The sequence below is a fragment of the Heterodontus francisci genome, chromosome 5, assembly GCF_036365525.1.
Source record: "Heterodontus francisci isolate sHetFra1 chromosome 5, sHetFra1.hap1, whole genome shotgun sequence".
NCBI lineage: Eukaryota > Metazoa > Chordata > Chondrichthyes > Heterodontiformes > Heterodontidae > Heterodontus > Heterodontus francisci.
The window spans coordinates 107,164,693-107,187,118 of NC_090375.1; the positions used below are offsets into that span (position 1 = coordinate 107,164,693).

Here is a 22,426-nt window from a genome sequence, read left to right on the forward strand (position 1 = left end):
CAAACATCTGCAGGAAGTGTCAGCGGCTGCACAAACTTGAGCTCCAGGTTTCGGAACTCGAGTGGCAGCTGGAGTCACTGTGGTGCATCCGTGAGGCAGCCAGCTACGTGGATAGAACGTTTAGGGAGGTGATCACACCGCAGGTTAGGAGCATGCAGGCAGATAGGGAATGGGTGACCACCAGGCAGTCTAAGAGAACAGCAGGTAGTGCCTGAGATAATCTCACTTGATCAGTTTTCCATTTTGGATACACGTGAGGGTGATGACTCCTCAGAGGAGTGCAGTCAGAGCCACATTTGTGGCACCACAGGTGGCTCAGCTACACAGGAGGGGAGGAAGAAGAATGGAAGAGCAGTAGTGATAGGGGATTCGTTAGTTAGGGGAACAGATGGGCACTTCTGCGGCCATAGACGTGACTCCAGGATGGTGTGTTGCCTCCCTGGTGCCAGGGTCAAGGGTGTCACGGAGCGGCTACAGGACGCTGGGGAGGGGGAGCACCAAGAGGTCGTGGTCTATGTTGGCACCAATGATGTAGGTAGGAAGGGGGGATGAGGTCCTGAAAGCAGATTTTAGGGAGCTAGGAAGGAGATTAAAAAGCAGCACCTCAAAAGTAGTAATCTCAGGATAACTCCCAGTCCCATGTGCGAGTGAGCATAGGAATAGGATAATTGATTGATTTGAACATGTGGCTGGACAACTGGTATAGAGGGAGGGCATCAGATTTGAGGCATTGGGACCAGTACAGGGGCAGGTGGGACCTGTACAAGATGGGCGGATTGCATCTTAGCAGGACAGGGACTAGTATCTTCGCAGGAAGATTTGCTAGTGCTGTTGGGGAGGGTTTAAACTAGATTGGCAGCTGGTTGGGAACCTGAGAGGAAGCTCAGATTGGAGGAAAGCAAAACTGGTAACTTGTCAGGGGTGTGGGAACCAGGATCAGATATCCGAGAGGAGTACCCAGGTGCACAGAATACTGAGAGATGGATGGCACTAGAATAGGGAATAGTAAAGTTATTAGGTGGGGTCAGAGTATGGGAGAAAGAAATAAAGTCTAAATCAGGGTTAATATGCATGTATGTGAATGCACGGAGTGTGGTAAATAAGATTGGTGAGGTACAGGTGCAGATTGCCATGTTGACGTATGATGTGGCAATACCAGAGACATGGTTCAAAGAGGGCAGGACTGGGTGTTAAATATTCCTGGATACAAGGTGTTCAGGAAAGATAGGAAAGGAAAAAAAGGGGAGGGATGATAGTACTGATTAAGGAGAGCATTGCAGTGTTGGAAAAAAACTATGCCCCAGAGGGGTCGAAGACAGAATCAATTTGGCTAGAGCTAAGGAACAAAAAGGTACAGTTACGTTGATCGGTGTTGTCTATAGGCCACCAGCTAGAGGGAGGTACGTGGAGGAACAAATTTGCAAGGAAATTAGAGGGGTGCAAAAATTCTAGGGTAGTTATAATGGGGGACTTTAATTATCCAAACATAGACTTGGATAGTCGTAGTTTAAAGGGCAGTGAGGGGCAAGAGTTTCTAGAGTGTTCAGGAAAATTTTCTACGGTATGTTGCTAGTCCAACGAGAAAGGAGGCACTGCTAGACCTGATTCTTGGGGATGAGGTGGGCCAAGCGGATCAAGTATTGGTAGGAGAACATTTAGTGGACATTGATCATTGTATCATAAGACTTAGACTGACTATGGAAAAGGACAAAGAACAATCCAGAGTCGTCATAATTAACTGGGGGAAAGCCAACTTCAGTGGGGTAAGAATGGAGCTGGGACGAATAAATTGGAGTCAAAAGTTGGCAGGAAAATCAGTAGCTGAACAATGGGCTACCTTCAAAGAAGAGGTAGTTTAGGCATAGTCAAGGCATGTTCCCTCGAAGGCAAAAGGTAGGGCAAACAAATCCAGAGCTCTCTGGATGACAAAAGAGGTAGAGATTAAGATAAAGAAGAAAAAGTGTGCTTATGTCAGGTAGAAAATACTATTGATAACCAGGCTGAATAGAGAAGATCCAGAGGGGAAGTGAAAAAGTAGATAAAAGCACAGAGAGCATGAATAGAGACTGGCAGCTAGCATTAAAGGGAATCCAAAGTTTTTTTAATAGACATGTAAATAGTAAAAAGCTAGTAAAAGGAGTGGGGCTGCTTAGGGACCATAAATGGGATTTACACATAGAGGCAGAGGGCAAAGCTGAGATATTAAATGAATACTTTACATCTGTCTTTATCAAGGAAGAAGATGTAACCCAGGCAATGTTGAAAGTAATTCAGATATGAGACGGGTTTAAAATTGATGTATTAGATAGGTTGTCTGTACTTAAAGTGGATAAAACACCAGGACTGGATGAGATGCATCCAAGGATATTAAGGGAAGTGAGGGTGAAAATCGCCCAGGCACTGGCTATAATTTTCCAGTCTTCCTTAGACTCGGGATGGTGCCAAAGGACTGGAGAATTGCAAAAGTTACACCCTTGTTCAAAAAAGGGTGTAAAGATAAGCCCAGCAACTACAGGCCAGTCAGTTTAACTTGTGTGGTGGGGAAACCTCTAGAAAAAATAATTCGGGACAAAATTAATAGTTACGTGGACAAATGTGGGTTGATTAAGGAAAGCCAGCATGGATTTCTTAAGGGAAAATCATGTTTAACTAACTTGTGGGAGTTTTTTGAGGAGGTAATAGAGAGGGTTAATGAGGGCAATGCTGTTGATGTGGTGTGCATGGACTTTCCAAAGGCGTTTGATACAGTGCTGCACAACAGACTTGTGAGCAAGGTTATAGCACATGGATTAAAAGGGACAGTAGCAACATGGATACAGAATTGGCTGAGTGATGGGAAACAAAGCATAGTGGTTAATGGATGTTTTTCGGGCTGGTGGAAGGTTTGTAGTGGAGTTCCCCAGGGATTAGTGTTGGGACCCCTGCTTTTCCTGATGCATATTAATGACCAAGACCTTGCTGTACAGGGCACAATTTTTAAGTTTGCAGATGATACGAAACTTGGAAGCATTGTGAACTGTGAGGAGGATAGTGTAGAACTCCAAAAGGAGATAGACAAGTTGGTGGAATGGGCAGACAGGTGGCAGATGAAGTTCAATGCACAGAAATGTGAAGTGATTCATTTTGGTAGGAAGAACATGGAAAGACAATATAAAATAAAGGGTACAATTCAAAGGGGGTGCAGGAGCAGAGGGACCTGAGTGTATATGTGCATAAGTCATTGAAGGTGGCAGGACAGGTCGAGAGAGCAGTTAATAAAGCATACAGTATCCTGGGCTTTATTAATAGGGGCATCGAGTACAAGAGCAAGAAAGTTATGTTGAATTTGTATAAGACACTAGTTTGGCCTGAGCTGGAGTATTGCGTCCAGTTCTGGGCACCGCACTTTAGGAAAGACATGAGGGCATTGCAGAAAGGATTCATGCGAATGGTTCCGGGGTGAGGAACTTCAGTTATGAAGATAGATTGGAGAAGTTCAGACTGTTTTCCTTGGAGAAGAGAAGGCTGAGAGGTGATTTGATAGAGGTATTCAAAATCATGAGTGGTCTGGACAGAGTAGATAGAGAAACTGTTCCCACTCGTGAAAGGACCAAGAACGAGAGGACACAGATTTAAATTATTTGGTAAGTGAAGCAAAAGTGACATGAAGAAAAACTTTTTCACGCAGTGAGTTGTTAAGGTCTGGAATGCGCTGCCTGAGAACGTGGTGGAGGCAGGTTCAATTGAAGCATTCAAAAGGGAATTGGATAGTTATATGAAAAGGAAGAATGTGCAGGGTTACTGGGAGAAGGCGGGGGAATGGAACTGAGTGAATTGCTCTTTGAGAGCCAGTGCAGACACGATGAGCTGAATGGCCACCTTCTGCACTATAACGATTGTGATTCTAGCTATGCTGTAGACTTGCCAGCAAGAGTCACTTGTTATCGACAAGTAGCAGAAAGTGTAGGTCACTTTTCAGCCCAGTACATTTTTTAAACACTTTGGTAGGTTGAAAGTGTAAATGTAAAAAATGTATCTGTATCACCTTTCCTCTCATTGCCCTTCCCCACCGCCCCCGCACTGAAACCTCGGGATTGAGGTGGTGCGGGGTGATAGGGTTGGGAAAGATGTGTGTTGCTTTCCTGGGAATATAATCACAGTACATGTTTGAATGATCTTCGGGTACCATATTACACTGTAAGAAAACTGGCTGAGAACCAATGATGTATGCATATATTCCCAGTTCCATGGTGCTGCACTACAGTTATTTCTGCATTTCCAAACTTGATGTGGCTTGTCAGCTTTACTAAATGTTGGCAAAAGTGCTGTTGCCACAATTGGAATTTACCCCAGTTCAGCTAGATCTACACTATATCTGTTTAGATGCTAAGGATGTTCTGGGCAAAGGTCTGTGGCAATTTCAACCTCATTACTCAATTCAAGTATGGTAGGCTGTACTATGTTTATATTTCCCTGTTAATGTACATCTGGAAAATAAGGAATGATAAGTTAGGTGAAAGATAATCACTTGCATAAGAAAACAATCACTTTAGCATTTCACCATTGAAAATAACAGTTGTCTGTTTCTGCAATATTTTTTAAATGTGTATTTATGCACATTGTGTTAAGTGATTTGCAATATTTTAATGTATGCTGAACAAAATATTCAAGGCTTTTTTTTTTCTTTTAAGGCTTTTACATTTGATCAAAGATGTCTTTGTACCCATCCTTAGAAGACCTGAAAGTAGACAAGGTGATCCAGGTAAGTGTAAAAGATAGTACTTGTCAGCTAAGCTTCCTTTTACAGTGCATAATGCAATCAGGAATACGCAAGTGCTGGATTTGCACCTAAATATGAAACACATAGCTAGGGTTTAATTCAAAACTATAAATGTAAAGGAAAGAAGGACACCAAGCCAAAATATATTTTAGGAGTGTTGATCAAAAGATTGATCATGGGTGGATTTTAAGAAAGGACTTCAAGAAGGAGAGGGAAGTGGGAAGTGAAGGGGTTTAGAGAACATTCCAAAGCTTGAGGCCTAGGAGACTGATGGTACAGCTGTCAGTGGTGGCACAACTGGGTTAGTACACAAGGGACTAGAGTTATGGAGAGATTTTCTAGGTAGTGTTATGCACTGGAGGTGGTTCCAGAGACCAATAGGATATAAACACATTATTTTTAAATGGGAGCACTGTGACTTGGCTTCAATAATTTCAGTTGAGTCTAGGTTGATACTGCATCATTAATTAGACTCCATTCAAAGAACATTGTCCGAAAGCCTGACTTAATAATTTTTGATCAGCAATCAAAGTGAACGAATGTTCACAGTTGCTGTAAGTCTGCATCTTTACTTTTCTTCGCTTTCCAGCATTTGCAGCTTTTCATATTAGAAAAATAATATTGGAAATATACAGCAGATTTGTTATATGTAAGGAGGAAAGACTGGTTATGACATTTCAGATGTGTACCCTTCATTAGAACTCTATAGATGCTGACTGTTGGTTAATTCCAGCATTTGTTTTTATTTCACATTTTTGCCTCTTGGGTTATGGAATATGAAGTGCATAAGAGGACGTTTACTTTAGTGATACAGCACTGAAACAGGCCCTTTGGCCCACCGAGTCTATGCCGACCATCAACCACCCATTTATACTAATCCTATATTTCTACCACAACCCCACCTGTCCCTATATTTTCCTACCACCTACCTATACTAGGGGCAATTGCTAATGGCCAATTTACCTATCAACTTGCAAGTCTTTGGCATGTGGGAGGAATCCGGAGCACCCGGAGAAAACCCACGCAGACACAGGGAGAACTTGCAAACTCCACACAGACAGTACCTAGAATTGAACCCGGGTCGCTGGAGCTGTGAAGCTGCGGTGCTAACGACTGCGCCGCCCCAAGGGGACGTTATCGGAAAGGGAGAGAAATGGAGGAATATGACAGAAGTATGAAGGAAAAAAGTGAAATAATGCTTTTTTTTAAACAAATAAATGGAAGGGAGAACAGCCAATTGCATAAGTTTCCATAATCTGTCCTAATACTCAGCACCAACCTCTATTTTATGAGTGTGACATTCATTCTCTTACAGCAGGCATCCCTGTGGTTTTTCTGAATGATGTTGCCAATATCAATGGTAAATTAAGGATAGTCTTATACTATGTGTTGCATTGAGGCTTCTCGAACTCATTTTGCAGAGGATTGTTCACCTTAATGACCTGTGCTGGATCTAAACCCAGGTCTCAAAGGTGATAATTTGCTGTGCTGAGCCATGCAGTTTCCCTTACATAGGACTTTAATAAAGAACAGCACCAGATAAGACTCTGCAGTCCATCTAATTCCTTCAAATTGTATTTTCATTTACATGTTTCTATACTGTTTCCAATGTCTCCCTGGGAAGTCTGTTTCATAGATTTACTTTCCTCTTCGTAAATTAATTTAAATCTGGACTTTTCCTGGCCCATGTCTCTTGGCTGTCGACTTTGTAATAAGTTGAAAAATATATTGACGTTCAAATTATCTATTCCCCCAAAAACTTTGAATAATCTCTCTCCTGGGCCTTTTCTTCTCAGTCTCCAGCCCAACCATTTTCAACTGCTTCATCAATGACCTTTGTTCAATCATATGGTCAGAAATGGAGATGTTCGCTGATGATTGCACAAAGTTCAGCACCATTTGCCACTCCTCAGATACTGAAACAGTCCATGTAGAAATGCAACAAGACCTGGACAATATCCAGGCTTGGGCTGATAAGTGGCAAGTAACATTCGTGCCATACAAGTGCCAGGCAATGACCATCTCCAACAAGATAGAATCTAACTATTTCCCCTTGACATTCAGTGGCATGACAATTGCTGAATCCCTTACTATCAACATCCTGGGGGTTACCATTGTTACCAGAAACTGAACTGGAGTAGCCATATAAGTACCATGGCTATAAGAGCAGGTCAGAGGCTAGGAATCCTGTGGCGAGTAACTCACCACCTGACTCCCCAAAGCCTGTCCACCATCTGCAAGGCACAGTCAGGAGTGTGATGAAATATTCTCTACTTGCCTTGCTGGCTGCAGCTCCAACAATACTTAAGAAGCTCGACTCCATCCAGGACAAAACAACCTGCTTGATTGGCACCCCATGTACAACATTCACTCCCTCCACCACCGACGCACCGTGGCAGCAGTGTGTACCATCTACAAGATGCATTCCAGCAATGCACCAAGGCTCCTTAGCCGTGACCTCTACCATTTAGAAGGACAAGGGCAGCAGATGTGTGGGAACACCACTACCTGCATGTTCCCCTCCAAGCCACACACCATCCTGACTTGGAATTATATCGCCATTCCTTCACTGTCACTGGGCCAAAATCCTGGAACTCCCTTCCTAACAGCACTGTGGGTTTACCTACCCCACACGGGATTGCAGCAGTTCAAGAAGGCAGCTCACGACCACCACCTCAAGGGCAATTGGGGATGGGCAGTAAATGCTGGCCTGGCCAATGACGCCCACGTCCCATGAACAAATTTTTTAAAAAAAAGTTAATGTCAGGCTGTTCAGCCCCTCCCCCTTGCAACTGAGATGTCTTCAGTTTGGTTGCCCTTTTCACCACAATATTCAGTACCTGGATATCCTTGCTGTCGTATAACTAGAATTGTGCACAATACTCCAGATGTAATCGTACCAATATCTTGTACAGCCTGAGATCTATGCGCGCTCCTGCTGGTGAAACATAAGATTTGGTTAATTTTCTTTTCTGCTGTTGCACACTGCTGTTGATTTCAGTGAGCTATCCATTAATATTCCCAGCTATTGTTTGTAGCATAGAGCCACTTAGTTTATATTCCCATCATTTACTTACTTCTATAGTCTCATAACTTTGTACCTGTTCACATTAAATACCATTTACTCTGTATGAGCCCGACCTATCCAAATTCATTTGTGTTCGCGATAAAACAGGGAAAAATTATAGATACTGAAAATGAAACAATGCTGGGATACACAACTTTTGAGTGTAACCCTTTGGTGGAGCCAGCCCCTGGCCAGATTTAATTTCCATTGACAACTAATGTTTGCTTTCTCTGGGTTAGCCAATTTTCAATTCTTCCCAAAATCTTCCTTCCTGTACCATGCCGCCTTGTGGATTAACTGCTTAGGCGACATGGTACCAAATGCCAAGCTAAAATCTAAATATTGCATCCCTTTCTTACATTTGTGATTGAACAAATTTTTCAAATTATGCTCACATGCACAGTTTCACCAGGGACTGCAAATACTCTATTCTCAGTTGGTAGCAAACTTGACTTGGAAGGTCATGTGTTCAAACCTCACTCCAGGACTTCACACAATCTAGTTTAGGTTGGCACTCCAGCATAGTGTACGTGTGCAGTGCACATCTTTTGGATGAGCTGTTGAACAAAGCGCTGACACCTATTTAAGCAGATGTAAAAGGTCTGCAGAATCTATTTGAAGATGTCCTGGCCGCCATTCATTCCTCACCCCCCACTCCTACCCCAGCTAAGCATGTTTCTTAGAACATGTCTGTCAGCTTCAAAAGTACTTCATTGGCTGTAAAAGGCTTTGGGGCAGTGGGTGTGAAAGACACCATATAAGTGCAACATTCCCGACCCCTCTCTTCGCCCCCCCCCCCCCTTTTTCCCCGCTTTCCCTTTTCCTTTTTTCTTTTTTTATACTCAACAAGAATATTATACATTGTTCAAAAATTTCTTATTGAAATGCTAGGATGTCACATGTTCAACATGTTTTACAGGCTCAAAATTCATATGCTGCAAATTCGGGAACTCCTGCAATTTTGTCTGAAACTGCAACACCTCTACCATCAGATGGTAAGTTACTGGTTTTGTGGGATAGGGTACGGAAGAGAGAGGATTTGCAATGTGGCATTGCTCAAAATAAGTCGAGTGATGCATTGTTAATAAGGACAGGAGCATTATGCCGTATAATGTGAAGCTACGTTCTTTTAAGGCCACAAAGTCTAATTGTTGAGGGAGGTTGGAGTTTAACTGATCATAGTTTAGTCAGAACCCTAGCTTTCAAGTGTAACAGGTGATGCAAGTTAAGCGGCTCCGGTTTTTTTTGCTCCTGAAGAGGTTCTCTGTACATTACAAATGACACTCTAACTTTTTATCCTCTTTTGTGAATGGTGATGGACAGGATTTGTATAATTAAGGCAGTATATTGGAAAGCTTTACTTGAAGTTTATGAATACAGGGACTGGGAGTTGTATATCTCTGATATAAACATGAGTTATAGGTATATCTATATAGATAGATCTGAAATCTATATAGAGATTCTTCATGACATGATGTCCATTCTTTTTTTTTTCCCCTCCTTTTCCTCAATACCCACCCCCCCCCCCCCCCCCCCCCCGGCTTAAAAGTCTTAAAAGTAAGTGCTTTGGGACATTTTCTATGTTAATCATTATATAACTGCTGGTAATAGGCGGAAAGGCTATGGTGAAGCAAAATTTGAATTCGACTTTGAAACTATTACATATATTGCTTGATTTTAAAGCTGTTTTTTACATCTGAACTATATTTTTGTAGAATAAACTCAGTCTGCAAAACTTGTTGGGATTTTTATTTACAGGCTTTTATCCCCGCCTGTACCCTGAATTGTCTCAGTATATGGGACTTTCTCTGAATGAAGAAGAGATACAAAGGAACACGGCTATGGTTGCAGTAACAGAGGCAAGTGATGATTTCTTAGTATTTTTAGCACATAGCATGATTAAGAAATGTATTTTTTCATTTACCCCTCCCCAAAAGTGAGGTGGCAGTTAATTCTAAACTGGAATAATGCAACTAAGTTGAAATTTGTCGATCATGACTACGAAAAGTGCTTCTGAAATTATCTCTCTCTTTGCCCCATTATTCTATTTAGGTCATGGAAAAGATCCCAAATCATGGTGGGAAGAGACAAATAATGTTTTAAAACAATTAATTTTAAAAAAATTTTAATATATTTTCGTATCTAACAGCAAGCTGGTGCTAGACCATCTAGTATCAATTACATGGTGGCACCAGTAACTGGAACTGATTTGGGTCTTCGGAGAGCTGAAATCAAGCAAGGTATCCGGGAATTAATTCTCTGCAAGGATCAGGATGGAAAGATTGGCATTCGCCTTAAATCGATTGATAATGTAAGTACCACTTATTATAATTTTTGAGCTACATAAAGGTTTACAATGCTGAGACCATAATAGTAACCAAAATTCACCAAAAGATGCTTCATATTGATAATGATACTACAGTATTTATTGAAAAAGGGTAGCTTTATCAATGCTTAGAGGGGAGATGGAAAGGGAAGGTTCTTGCCATCGGAAAGCTGTACCAACTATTTCAAGAAAATTTAATTTTCGATTTTCTTTTCCCCTGGAATTATATACTGCAAAGTTAAATCAGCTAGTATTTGTCACTCACTCAATGCAAAATCTTTACATATGTTATCTTGTATGAAATGTGCCTTGGATGACAAAATGCTGATTTTTGAGGGCTGCTATTGATGGGGCTGAAGAAATGGTGACAGGTATGCTTGTGATTAGCTCATACTATTGCACGTATGTCCTATATCAGCCAATCACAGAGCAATAAATGTAATATATCCAAGTTTGCAGACGACACAAAGCTGGGTGGGAGTATGAGCTGTGAGGAGGATGCAGAGAAGCTCCAGTGTGATTTGGACAGGTTAAGTGAGAGGGCAAATACATGGCAGATGCTGTATAATGTGGATAAATGTGAGGAGGCAAAAACAGGAAGGCAGATTATTGTCTGAACAGCAATAGATTGGGAAAGGGGGAGGTGCAGCGAGACCTGGGTGTCCTTGTGCACCAGTTACTGAAAGTAGGCATGCAGGTGCAGCAGGCAGTTAAGAAGGCAAATGGTATGTCAGCCTTCATAGCGAGAGGATTCGAGTACAGGAGCAGGATGTCTTGCTGCAATTATACAAGGCCTTGGTGAGACCACACCTTGAGTATTGTGTGCAGTTTTGGTCTCCTCATCTGAGGAAGGATGTTCTTGCTGTGGAGGGATTGCAGTGAAGGTTCACCAGACTGATTCCTGGGATGGCAGGACTGACGTATGAAGAGAGATTGGGTCGATTAGGCTTGTATTCGCTAGAGTTTAGAAGAATGAATAGGGATCCCAGAAACCTACAAAATTCTAACAGGACTGGATAGACTAGATGCAGGAAGGATGTTCCTGATGGCGGGGGAGTCCAGGACCAGGGGTCACAGTCTAAGAATAAGTGATGAGCCATTTAGGACTGAGATGAGGAGAGGTTTCTTCACCCAGAGAGTGGTGAACCTGTGGAATTCTCTACCACGGAAAGGAGTTGAGGCCAAATCATTAAATATATTCACGAGAGAGTTAGATGTAGTTCTTAGGGCTAAAGGGATCAAGGGATACGGGGAGAAAGCGGGAACAGCGTACTGAGTTTTGATAATCAGCCATGATCGTATTGAATGGCGGTGTAGGCTCGAAGAGCTGAATGGCCTGCTCCTATTTTTCTATGTTTTTATATTAACTGACGTCATGGAGAAGGTCCAGACTCTCTTCTCTTACCCTCCTTCCCACTCAACAGGCTGAGGAAACAGCCAGTGGCACAATTGACCAGGAAAGCAATAGTGGTGTTTTTTTTCCTTGGGTTTAACATGTAGGAACACTGGAGAAAAAAATAATTTTTAATAATGATTTGTTAACCTTGAAAGTCAGCTACCAGCAGAATGATAAATGGTACTCATTCTTTGCATTGCCCTGTTGGTGCTGTGTGAGAGTTTAGTTGCAACCAGCAGAATCAAAAGACAGATAAATCCTGCTTTGTCGTATTGCATTACAGAAGAAGCCCATTTGGCCTATTTGTGCCTGTGCTGGCTACCGCCCGCATCTCCACCCCACCACCGCCCGAAAAAAACATACACCTCATTCTTTCCCTACAGCTCCTGTGAATGTTTCCTTTTTCCGAGTATATATCGAATTCAGTTTTGAAAATGACTTGAATCTGCTTTCTGACCCTTTCAGGCACTGCATTCCACATCATAACTAATCACTCTTTAGTTGGAATCCAGAAGGAATTAGGAATGCCTTTGAAATATAGAGTAGGGACACTGGGAAAAAACATCAAAATTTCTTTTTATATTTTTTGGTATTTGCAGTCTTTCCTTTTGAAGGCGATGCTATTCCTTGGGCATTTGACCATCTGAATCTTGAGCAACGGGTAATCCAAAAAGTTGTCTCAAGGCTGTTTGAAGGCCTCGAGTTGGAAAATATTGAACTCTGACCACAGTTGCAAATTTTAATTGGCTGTAATTTCAAATCCTATGAGAATAAGGTGAAATTTAATGGGCCCCCTGGAAGTGGGCTATGAGGCAGGGGTGGGGGGGTGAGGGGGAATGCAGTGGGGGACCATAGGATTGCAATGGTAGTGGAGGGCCTGTTTTTTCCTGTTACTCTGTGATTAAGATGGGGCAGGAAAGGCAGCAGACGGCCTTCCTGTCCAGAGGTCAATTGGAATTCTTCTTCTTTGGCCTCCTTGTCTCGAGAGCCAATGGGTAAGTGCCTGGAGGTGGTCAGTGGTTTGTGAAGCAGTGGCTGGAGTGGCTATAAAGGCCAATTCTAGAGTGACAGACTCTTCCACAGGTGTTGCAGATAAAATTGGTTGTCGGGGCTGTTACACAGTTGGCTCTCCCCTTGCACTTCTGTCATTTTTCCTGCCAACAGCTAAGTTTCTTCGACTCGCCACTCTTTAGCCCCGCCTTTATGGCTGTCCGCCAGCTCTGGCGATCACTGGCTACTGACTCCCACGACTTGTGATCAGTGTCACAGGACTTCGTCGCATTTGCAGACGTCTTTAATTGGAATTAAACCAGGGGCAAAGGGTGGCTTCTGCCATGCGGGAAGGTCACCCAGTGAAACAAGGTGGCATCCTTGGGGAGGGTGGTGGGGGGCCTCCTCCATGGGCAATCTGTAGCCTACAAAGGGTCCCTGGCAGCAAAGGCTGCTCCTCCTGTAACATCCCCCCCACCCCTTGCCCTCTTTGTCCACCCTCTCCCCTAACCCCACTGCCCCACTGTCGCCGGGGCCTACTGGACTGGGGACCCCACCTCACTTACCTCCTCTCCAGGTCTCCTGTAGTACTGGCAGTGGCATGGCTGATACTACTGAGCTTCTGACCCTCTGATTGGCTGGCAGCTCTTGGAGGCAGGATTCCTGTTGTCATGCAAGCCCCCCACTTGCCATGAATGAGGAAAATTAATTTCGCCAAATGAACATTAATTTTAAACTATTGTTGAAGAAAGAACCTGCTTTAAAAAAACAATTGGAGACTGGCTGAAGAGAGAAAGTAGCATATCAACAGACAAGTACTTAAAGGGACAAAGGAGCTATTCCCTGCTCAAAAGTCCATTGTGGATTAAATTGGATTACCAAACTTTGAAGCATTCCAGGTTAACTACTAAAATGGCCGAATACATAAACTGACGTGGTCAGGCCAGTTTAGTCACATGACTGTTGGAGTTTTTTGAATTTGAACTTCCAACAGGGATTTTAAACTCATAAGGCTGTTTTCTGCTGCCTCTCTCCTGTCCGCGCCCATCTCGTTCTCACCAGCTTTGGAAACCATTGAAGACACATGAACCCCAAGAGAGAAAAGTCTCCTACAGTAAACAAGGTTTAAGAAGAATACAGGGCCCCAACAAAACGTAAGAGCTGTCAACAATCAAGGACTGTACAGCGAGCTGGAAACACAGAAACAGTAACAAGAAACCCCCTTTTAGAGACTGCCTCAAACCCCTCCATTTTATTTTTCTTCTCTTTTCTGTCCCTATTTGCAGGTGTGTATTGCGTGTGCATGCTAGCATGGGCACGTCATATATCCATAGACGTTAACCGTATTGGAGTTGAAGTTTAAGGTTTAATAAATTTCCCGTTTCTTCTTTAAACCTAAAGAAAACTTGGTGTGCTCATTTCTTTCCCTTATAATTGGAAAGCTGTGAACAAGGATTCACAAAGGGAGAGCTCAAAACACGTGTTTAAAATTGATGGGGATCCTGGCACCAGACACTTAAGTGCCTGAGCGCAGTTGAATCACACTGGGGTGGGGGGCTACGAATGGCCGAGGTGGGGTTCCCTTCGCCTTATCGGCCCGGCATCGGGAACCCCACCGGCACAACTAAATCCGGTCCAAAATTTGTGATCAAACTTTTGTTAAAAACACGCGTTTCTAAGAAAACAGATGTTCCACTTGCTACCAGCAAAAGCTTTGTGAAACCCACTATGTTTGGCCTTGTTTCTTGAAGGAATTTTTGAAATGCCTCTGTATGCCAGATGGGAACAAAGAATACATAGAGGCTGTTACTACCTTTTCCTCTTTTTAAAAAAAAAAATGCTTTTCTTGAAAGACATGGGATTGTATTTGTGAATTTCTTCCCTTATGTGGCCTTTCACCTCTGCCAGAGGCATGTCCCACTGTGGATGAAGAACTAACCAAACTAGCAACATTTACTGCAAGACTAAACATCTGTGAAATGATTCAACATTTCTGGATACACAATCTTGCAATAACAGTAAAGGTTTTTGGCACCTTTGCAAGTTTTAAATCTACAGTTCGTTTAATAAAAGCATCATTTTGGGGGGAAGCTGGATAAGTGTGTGAGGGGGAAAGGAATAGAAAGTTATCTGACTGAGGTGAAGTAGGTTGGTTAGGGGCTCATTTGGAGCAAAAATGGTTGCGTAGACCAGCTGGGCTGCATGGCCTTTTTCTGTGCTATAAATTCAAATAATTTTGTGTAATATAGAAGTCACGCCAGGTAAGGACAACGTGCTTCCTTCCACAAAAGCTGTTATTGAGTCAGCTGAGTTTTCAGCTTTGCAGTATAGTAAATGTGGAGTTGATCAACTTGTATTTTTTTAAGAATTGAACTGAATAAGAAGTCTTTCCCAACTGTTGTAGTTGCTCCATAGTTTGACGGAGCTGAAGCGGATTCTAATGTGGCAACTTTATCTTAGTCATGTGACTTGTTTCTTCACTTGCCTTGATCTTTGCTTTATCCCACTCAAAAAAAATCTTAATAATTAACAATCCTTACTTGTGTTTGGTTTTTAAATGGTTTCTGTTCCTCTTTGAATTTCTGATGCACATTTGTTTTCTTAATTTGGAGGAAGCATTTGCTAAATTGTGCTAATGAATCTTTCTAAATTTTGTGAACTTTGAACAAATGGGGTGGAGGCTAAAGTGCAATCCAACTTCCTGAATATTATTTGTATCTGCTTTGTTGAAATCATAAATTACACCCAGTTACTTTAGCCTTGCATAGATTTAATTTATGTAATGTGTTTTTGCATTAATTACTGTTTACATTTCCCCACTCTATACTTGCTAATAGAGATAGATTTAATAAAAGTTGTATATCTATGGCCAGTGATAGCTTGAGTGTGTTCCTTGTTTGTGGTGCAGTGAGGAAGGAGAGAATAGATACGTAATTTTCTATTGTATAATGGGTTGCATTTCTTTTTGCTTGCAAGGGTGTCTTTGTTCAACTTGTACAAGCAAACTCCCCCGCGTCTCTGGCTGGTTTAAGGTTTGGTGACCAGGTCCTACAGATAAATGGTGAGAATTGTGCAGGCTGGAGCAGCGACAAAAGCCATAAAGTGCTGAAACAAGCTTCTGATCAAAAGATTAGTGTCATAGTTCGTGACAGGTAAGAACGTGTCCCTCTTTCAGCTGTAACTATTATAATTTCTGATGGGAGTTGCTTTTCATTTTGTTCTAAAACTCAAAGGTTGGCATTTTGTCACAATGTTTGTTTAAATTTAATCTACTGGTTGGTTGAAGCATACAAGTGCGAATTTAGTTATCCCATGCAGGAGATTTTTTTAAAATCTTAGTTGGGCCATTTTGGAGAAGCAAACAAGGCTGGGGAATGCTGAGTGAGGAATGAATTCCAGGGAATTAAAATGAGATGACATATCCTCAGAGTGACTAATATAGAGAAGTTCCATTCTGGGTTTAGATGAGTATATTGACATTTTTGGTAGTCTAATACAGATGTATACAGAGTAGTATAATAACACCACCTGCAAGCTGCCACCACCTTCACCACCCCGCTCTCCCCCCAACCAAAGTAGAGGCCTGGTCCCCGACCTGGACCGGACGAAATGTGTCGGACTTGGGTTGGGTTGCACTTCCGGGTCAGGCATTCGGGCTCGGCTGGGTCGGACACGCTCTATCACAGGTAAGTGGCTCCATTGTTAATTTTTGAACTGGAAAGGTGGTTTTGTTAGTTATTTTAAGCTCGTGCAGATCATCAAGAAAGTGAAAAACGAAAGGTAAGTTAACTGATGGTCGGGCGCGGGAAAAAATGGAAGGACTCGGGCCTGGTTGGGCTCGGGTCAGATTTGGTTCTGTTGGGGTTGAGTTTGTTTTTGCAGACCCGAGCAGGCTTTTACCTCCAAGCCACACACCATCCTGACCTAGAACTATATCGCCTTCCTTCACTGTCGCTGGGTTAAAATCCTGGAACTCCCTTCCTAACAGCACTATGGGTGTACCTACACCCAAGGACTGCAGTGGTTTAAGAAGGCAGCTCATCACCACCTTCTCAAGGGTAATTGGGGATGGGCAACAAAAGCTGGCCTAGCCAGCGACGCCCACATCCCATGAACTAATAAAAAATGAGGTCGCGATGATGAGTATAACTTTAGTCAGGATGGGAAAAGGCCATCAGGCCCTTACTTAACCTTATTTTTCTTGCTGCACTCTTCCCTTTTCACCACACTCTTCCTCTTTTCAGTCCAATTCCTGAGGTTATCTTATGAGGAAAGGTTGAGCAGGTTGGGCCTATACTGTTTGGAGTTTAGAAGAATGAGAGGTGATCGTATTGAAACATATAGGATTCTGAGGGGGTTTGACAGGGTAGATGCTGAGAGGATGTTTCCCCTCATGGGGGAATCTAGAACTAGAGGGCACAGTGTCAAAATAAGGGGTCTCCTATTTAAGACGGAGATGAGGAGGAAATTCATCTCTGAATGTTGTTAATCTATGTAATTCTTCCCCCAGTGAGCAGTGGAGGCGGGGTGATTGAATATGTTCAAGGCTGAGTTACAGATTTTTGATCTACCAGGGAGTCCAGGGTTATGGGGGGTAGGCAGGAAAGTGGAGCTAAGGCCATAATCAAATCAGCCATGATCTTGTTAAATGGCCGAGCATGCTAGAGGGCCAAATGGCCTACTCCTGCTCCTGTTTCTTGTGTTCTTATGAGAGACAAGAAAAAAACTATAGGCAATAAAGGAACTGCTCCCAAAAATTCTTTGAAGAGTTAAAGATAATTTGGGCAAGACCCAAAAGGCCTTGTCAATTTTTGTCTTGCCCTCTGCTGTAATCTTGTAAATTTTCAAAGATACATTCCCAAACTCTAATGCCTGCACCAGTTATCACACTTGTCTCCGAGTCCCTCATCGTCTCCAATTTAAAATGTGTTTAAATTCCTTACTGACTTCTTCCCTCGCTATCTCTCATCTTTTCCAGCTGTTGCTTCCCTCTTACCCCTCTCCCAGCCCGAACTTTCCGTTTCACTGACTCTGGCCTTTCATATATCCCCACCATTGGTAGTGTCTACATGTACTGGAATTCTTTGCTTAAGCCCCTCCTTTTCTCAGTTTCCCTCTCTTCTAAGGCCCTCCTTAAAACCCACCTCTTTGACTAATCTTTTGGTAACCCTCTTATGTCCCTCTTTGGCTGACATCTACTAATTTCTTGTTCTGGGATATTTTTTGTGTAAAAATATAAATGCATCTTTTTGAAGTCCCTTTTGTGATTCAAATATTGCCAAATAAAAAGGCCACTCCACATTCAGGTGTCTATTATGAGCACTTACAACTCCTGGATTTATATTTCTTGTTTTTTTTATAGTTGCTACAAAAGAGGAAATATTGGGCTAAAATGATTCAAAATACCATCCTCTTGCCTTTTAGAGCCATTCAAATAAAGTCTCAAATTGCCTGTTTCATCAGCCAAACAGGATGAAGTGAATTGTTCAGTAACACTCGAGTTCCCAATGTCTACAGCAGAACTACACCGCTTAGTAATTTTTATTCAGAGATGCTACATAAGGATTGGGGCTGTAGGTAATGAAAATGCAAACTATCTTTTGGCTGGGTTTTAAGAACATTGGGGTGCAATTTTCTTTCAAATTGCTGAGGAGCATAAAAGCTTTTTAAATATCCTTGGAAACATACATCAGTGACCCTTTTAAATAAGAGAATCCAGTAAATATTAGAATTAGAATTAGAACATTACAACGCAGTACAGGCCCTTCGGCCCTCGATGTTGCGCCGACCTGTGAAACCATCTGACCTACACTATTCCATTTTCATCCATATGTCTATCCAATGACCACTTAAATGCCCTTAAAGTTGGCGAGTCTACTACTGTTGCAGGCAGGGCGTTCCACGCCCCTACTACTCTCTGCGTAAAGAAACTACCTCTGACATCTGTCCTATATCTTTCACCCCTCAACTTAAAGCTATGTCCCCTCGTGTTTGCCATCATCATCCGAGGAAAAAGACTCTCACTATCCACCCTATCTAACCCTCTGATTATCTTATATGTCTCTATTAAGTCACCTCTCCTCCTCCTTCTCTCCAACGAAAACAACCTCAAGTCCCTCAGCCTTTCCTCGTAAGACCTTCCCTCCATACCAGGCAACATCCTAGTAAATGTCCTCTGCACCCTTTCCAAAGCTTCCACATCCTTCCTATAATGCGGTGACCAGAACTGCACGCAATACTCAAGGTGCGGCCTCACCAGAGTTTTGTACAGCTGCATCATGACCTCGTGGCTCCGAAACTCGATCCCCCTACTAATAAAAGCTAACACACCATGTGCCTTCTTAACAGCCCTATTAACCTGGGTGGCAACTTTCAGGGATTTATGTACCTGGACACCAAGATCTCTCTGCTCATCTACACTACCAAGAATCTTCCCATTAGCCCAGTACTCTGCATTGCTGTTACTCCTTCCAAAGTGAATCACCTCACACTTCTCCGCATTAAACTCCATTTGCCATCTCTCAGCCCAGCTCTGCAGCCTATCTATGTCCCTCTGTACCCTACAACACCCTTCGACACTATCCACAACTCCACCGACCTTCGTGTCATCCGCAAATTTACTAACCCACCCTTCTACACCCTCATCCAGGTCATTTATAAAAATGACAAACAGCAGTGGCCCCAAAACAGAACCTTGCGGTACACCACTAGTAACTAAACTCCAGGATGAACATTTGCCATCAACCACCACCCTCTTGTCTTCTTTCAGCTAGCCAATTTCTGATCCAAAGCTCTAAATCACCTTCAACCCCATACTTCCGTATTTTCTGCAATAGCCTACCGTGGGGAACCTTATCAAACGCCTTACTGAAATCCATATACACCACATCCACTGCTTTACCCTCATCCACCTGTTTGGTCACCTTCTCGAAAAACTCTAAGGTTTGTGAGGCACGACCTACCTTTCACAAAACCATGCTGACTATCGCAAATGAACTTATTCTTTTCAAGATGATTATAAATCCTATCTCTTATAACCTTTTCCAACATTTTACCCACAACCGAAGTAAGGCTCACAGGTCTATAATTACCAAGGCTGTCTCTACTCCCCTTCTTGAACAAGGGGACAACATTTGCTATCCTCCAGTCTTCCGGCACTACTCCTGTCGACAATGACAACATAAAGATCAACAACAACGGCTCTGCAATCTCCTCCCTGGCTTCCCAGAGAATCCTAGGATAAATCCCATCTGGCCCAGGGGACTTACCTATTTTCACTCTTTCCAAAATTGCTAACACCTCCTCCTTGTGAATCTCAATCCCATCTAGCCTAGTAGGCTGTATCTCAGTAATCTCCTTGACAACATTTTCTTTCTCTACTGTAAATACTGACAAAAAATATTCATTTAACGCTTCCCCTATCTCCTCTGATTCCGCACACAACTTCCCACTACTATCCTTGATTGGCCCTGTTCTAACTCTTATCATTCTTTTATTCCTGATATACCTATAGAAAGCCTTAGGGTTTTCTTTGATCCTATCCGCCAATGACTTCTCGTGTCCTCTCCTTGCTCTTCTTAGCCCTCCCTTTAGATCCTTCCTGGCTAGCTTGTAACTCTCAAGCGCCCTAACTGAGCCTTCACGTCTCATCCTAACATAAGCCGCCCTCTTCCTCTTGACAAGCACTTCAACTTCTTTAGTAAACCACGGCTCCCTCGCTCGACAACTTCCTCCCTGCCTGACAGGTACATACTTATCAAGGACACGCATTAGCTGCTCCTTGAATAAGCTTCACATTTCGTTTGTGCCCATCCCCTGCAGTTTCCTTCCCCATCCTACACATCCTAAAGCTTGCCTAATCGCGTCATAATTTCCTTTCCCCCAGCTATAATTCTTGCCCTGCGGTATATACCTGTCCCTGCCCATCGCTAAGGTAAACCTTGGGAATTGCAGCAGCAATAATCTTTCATACTGGATTTAGTTGATTAGTTTATTGTTTATGTAAGTTGTCTCATAGGATTTTATTTTTGCGTAGGCCTTTTGAACGCACTATCACTATGCACAAAGACAGCACAGGACATGTTGGCTTCATTTTCAAAAATGGAAAAATCACTTCGATTGTCAAAGACAGCTCAGCAGCCAGAAATGGACTCCTGACAGAACATAATATCTGTGAGATTAATGGGCAGAATGTCATTGGACTGAAGGTAAGAAAGGGTGATATTTTAATTGTTGAAAATTGGGTGACCTTGCAGGAAATGTAATTTTTCAGGAAGTCATTGTGTTGCAAAATAAATGCCCTTAGGGTGTGTGTCTGTGTGAGTATATATCAATCCTTTAAAATTAGGATTAACTCCTACTATACATGAAACAAGATTCAAGCCCACTGAAATTGTGTATTTATTTACTTTTTTTTATTTAGAGATACAGCACTGAAACAGGCCCTTTGGCCCACCGAGTCTGTGCTGACCAACAACCACCCATTTATACAAGTCCTACATTAATCCGATATTCCCTACCACATCCCACCATTCTCCTACCACCTACCTGCACTAGGGGCAATTTACAATGGCCAATTTACCTACCAACCTGCAAGTCATTGGTTGTGGGAAACCAGAGCACCCAGCGGAAACCCACGCGGTCACAGGGAGAACTTGTAAGCTCCTGACAGGCAGTACCCAGAACTGAACCTGGGTTGCTGGAGCTGTGAGGCTGCGGTGCTAACGACTGCGCCACTGTGCCACCCAAGTGTGTAGCTTAGTGTTTTTTAATGGTTTTTTTGTACTTCTTAATGATTGGAGAATTATTTTAATTTTTCAATTATTTTTAAAAAGTCCCATATTTTGTCACTTTTTCTGTCAGTTACGTCTAGGTGCAGTCTTCGCGTAGCTGTGTATTTTGTCTAAAAAATATCCCTGCAGCAATTTCCAAAGAATATTTCTGTACTTCCCTTAATGTATAAATAATCCGGTTCTCTAAAAATGCCACTCTGGAGCTACTGAGTTCACTGGTCCTTTTTGATTCTTCCTTCCTTTGGGATAGTTAATGGCATTCATGAGATCGAACTTGTTCCAGTAAAATATGGGTTGAAATCTATCCTACTACTGATACAATGAACTGAATTTTACGCTGCCCCAGCGGGTCGGATCGTGGCATGGGGGTGGCGTAAAATTGAGTGGGAGGCTCCGGGAGGCCTACCCGCACCACTCCCGCCTCAAGTTTATGGCGGGGTGCGGGGTGGAATGGAACGGCCCGCCCGCCCAGGGCCAATCAAGGCCCTTAAGCGGCCACTTAAGGGCCCTCGCCTGCCTCCACGGGTATTTTACCCGTGGCAAGCGGGCGTGCTGGGGACGTGAAAGGCAGCCCAGCGATAGCTGCTGGCCTTTCCGCGCCCCGGTGGGGTGGGACTATGGCAGTCGGGCACAGAGTGCCCAATAGAGGGCTGCCCCCGCCTCCCAAACCCCCCCCACCCCAAAAATGACCACTCCAGCTGACCAGGAAAGGACCGATTCCACCAGGTGAGGCGAGCCCAACTTGCCTCGACTCCTGGTTCCATCAGGTCAGCTGGGCTGCTGACCCAACAGTAGCCACTGCTCCTGGTGATTGTTCGGCAGCTCAATGAGGTGGAACTTCCTTCCTCAAGTGGGTGGAAGTCCCAACTTGAGACAGTTAAAGCCCGGGGGACCTGTAAAATGCGGGACGGATCCCCAGGCTAGGCGGAAGCAGGTTCGCCACCGACTTTTACGTCCGTGGCGAATTCCCGTCCGGCTAAAGTAAAATCCAGCCCAATAGGTACATTAAAGTAACTGCTCCCCACAGTTGCTCATCGGCATCTGTCTTCACGTTACAACTGGATATTCAGAACTGTACATGAAGGGAAAATATTAA

The 22,426-nt window shown here is 43.1% G+C and overlaps 1 protein-coding gene across 1 annotated transcript in view; it reads left to right on the forward strand.

The window, feature by feature from the left end:
- The window catches only part of LOC137369992 (syntenin-1-like), a 48,386-nt gene that overhangs the window by 17,945 nt on the left and 8,015 nt on the right, over positions 1-22,426 (forward strand). Inside the window, exons 2-7 of the mRNA XM_068031880.1 lie at positions 4,671-4,741; positions 8,746-8,821; positions 9,585-9,685; positions 9,976-10,137; positions 15,515-15,690; positions 20,574-20,745. Of these exons, the coding sequence (XP_067887981.1) occupies positions 4,691-4,741; positions 8,746-8,821; positions 9,585-9,685; positions 9,976-10,137; positions 15,515-15,690; positions 20,574-20,745 (738 nt within the window). The 5' untranslated portion in view covers positions 4,671-4,690. The remainder of the gene's footprint in view (positions 1-4,670; positions 4,742-8,745; positions 8,822-9,584; positions 9,686-9,975; positions 10,138-15,514; positions 15,691-20,573; positions 20,746-22,426) is intronic.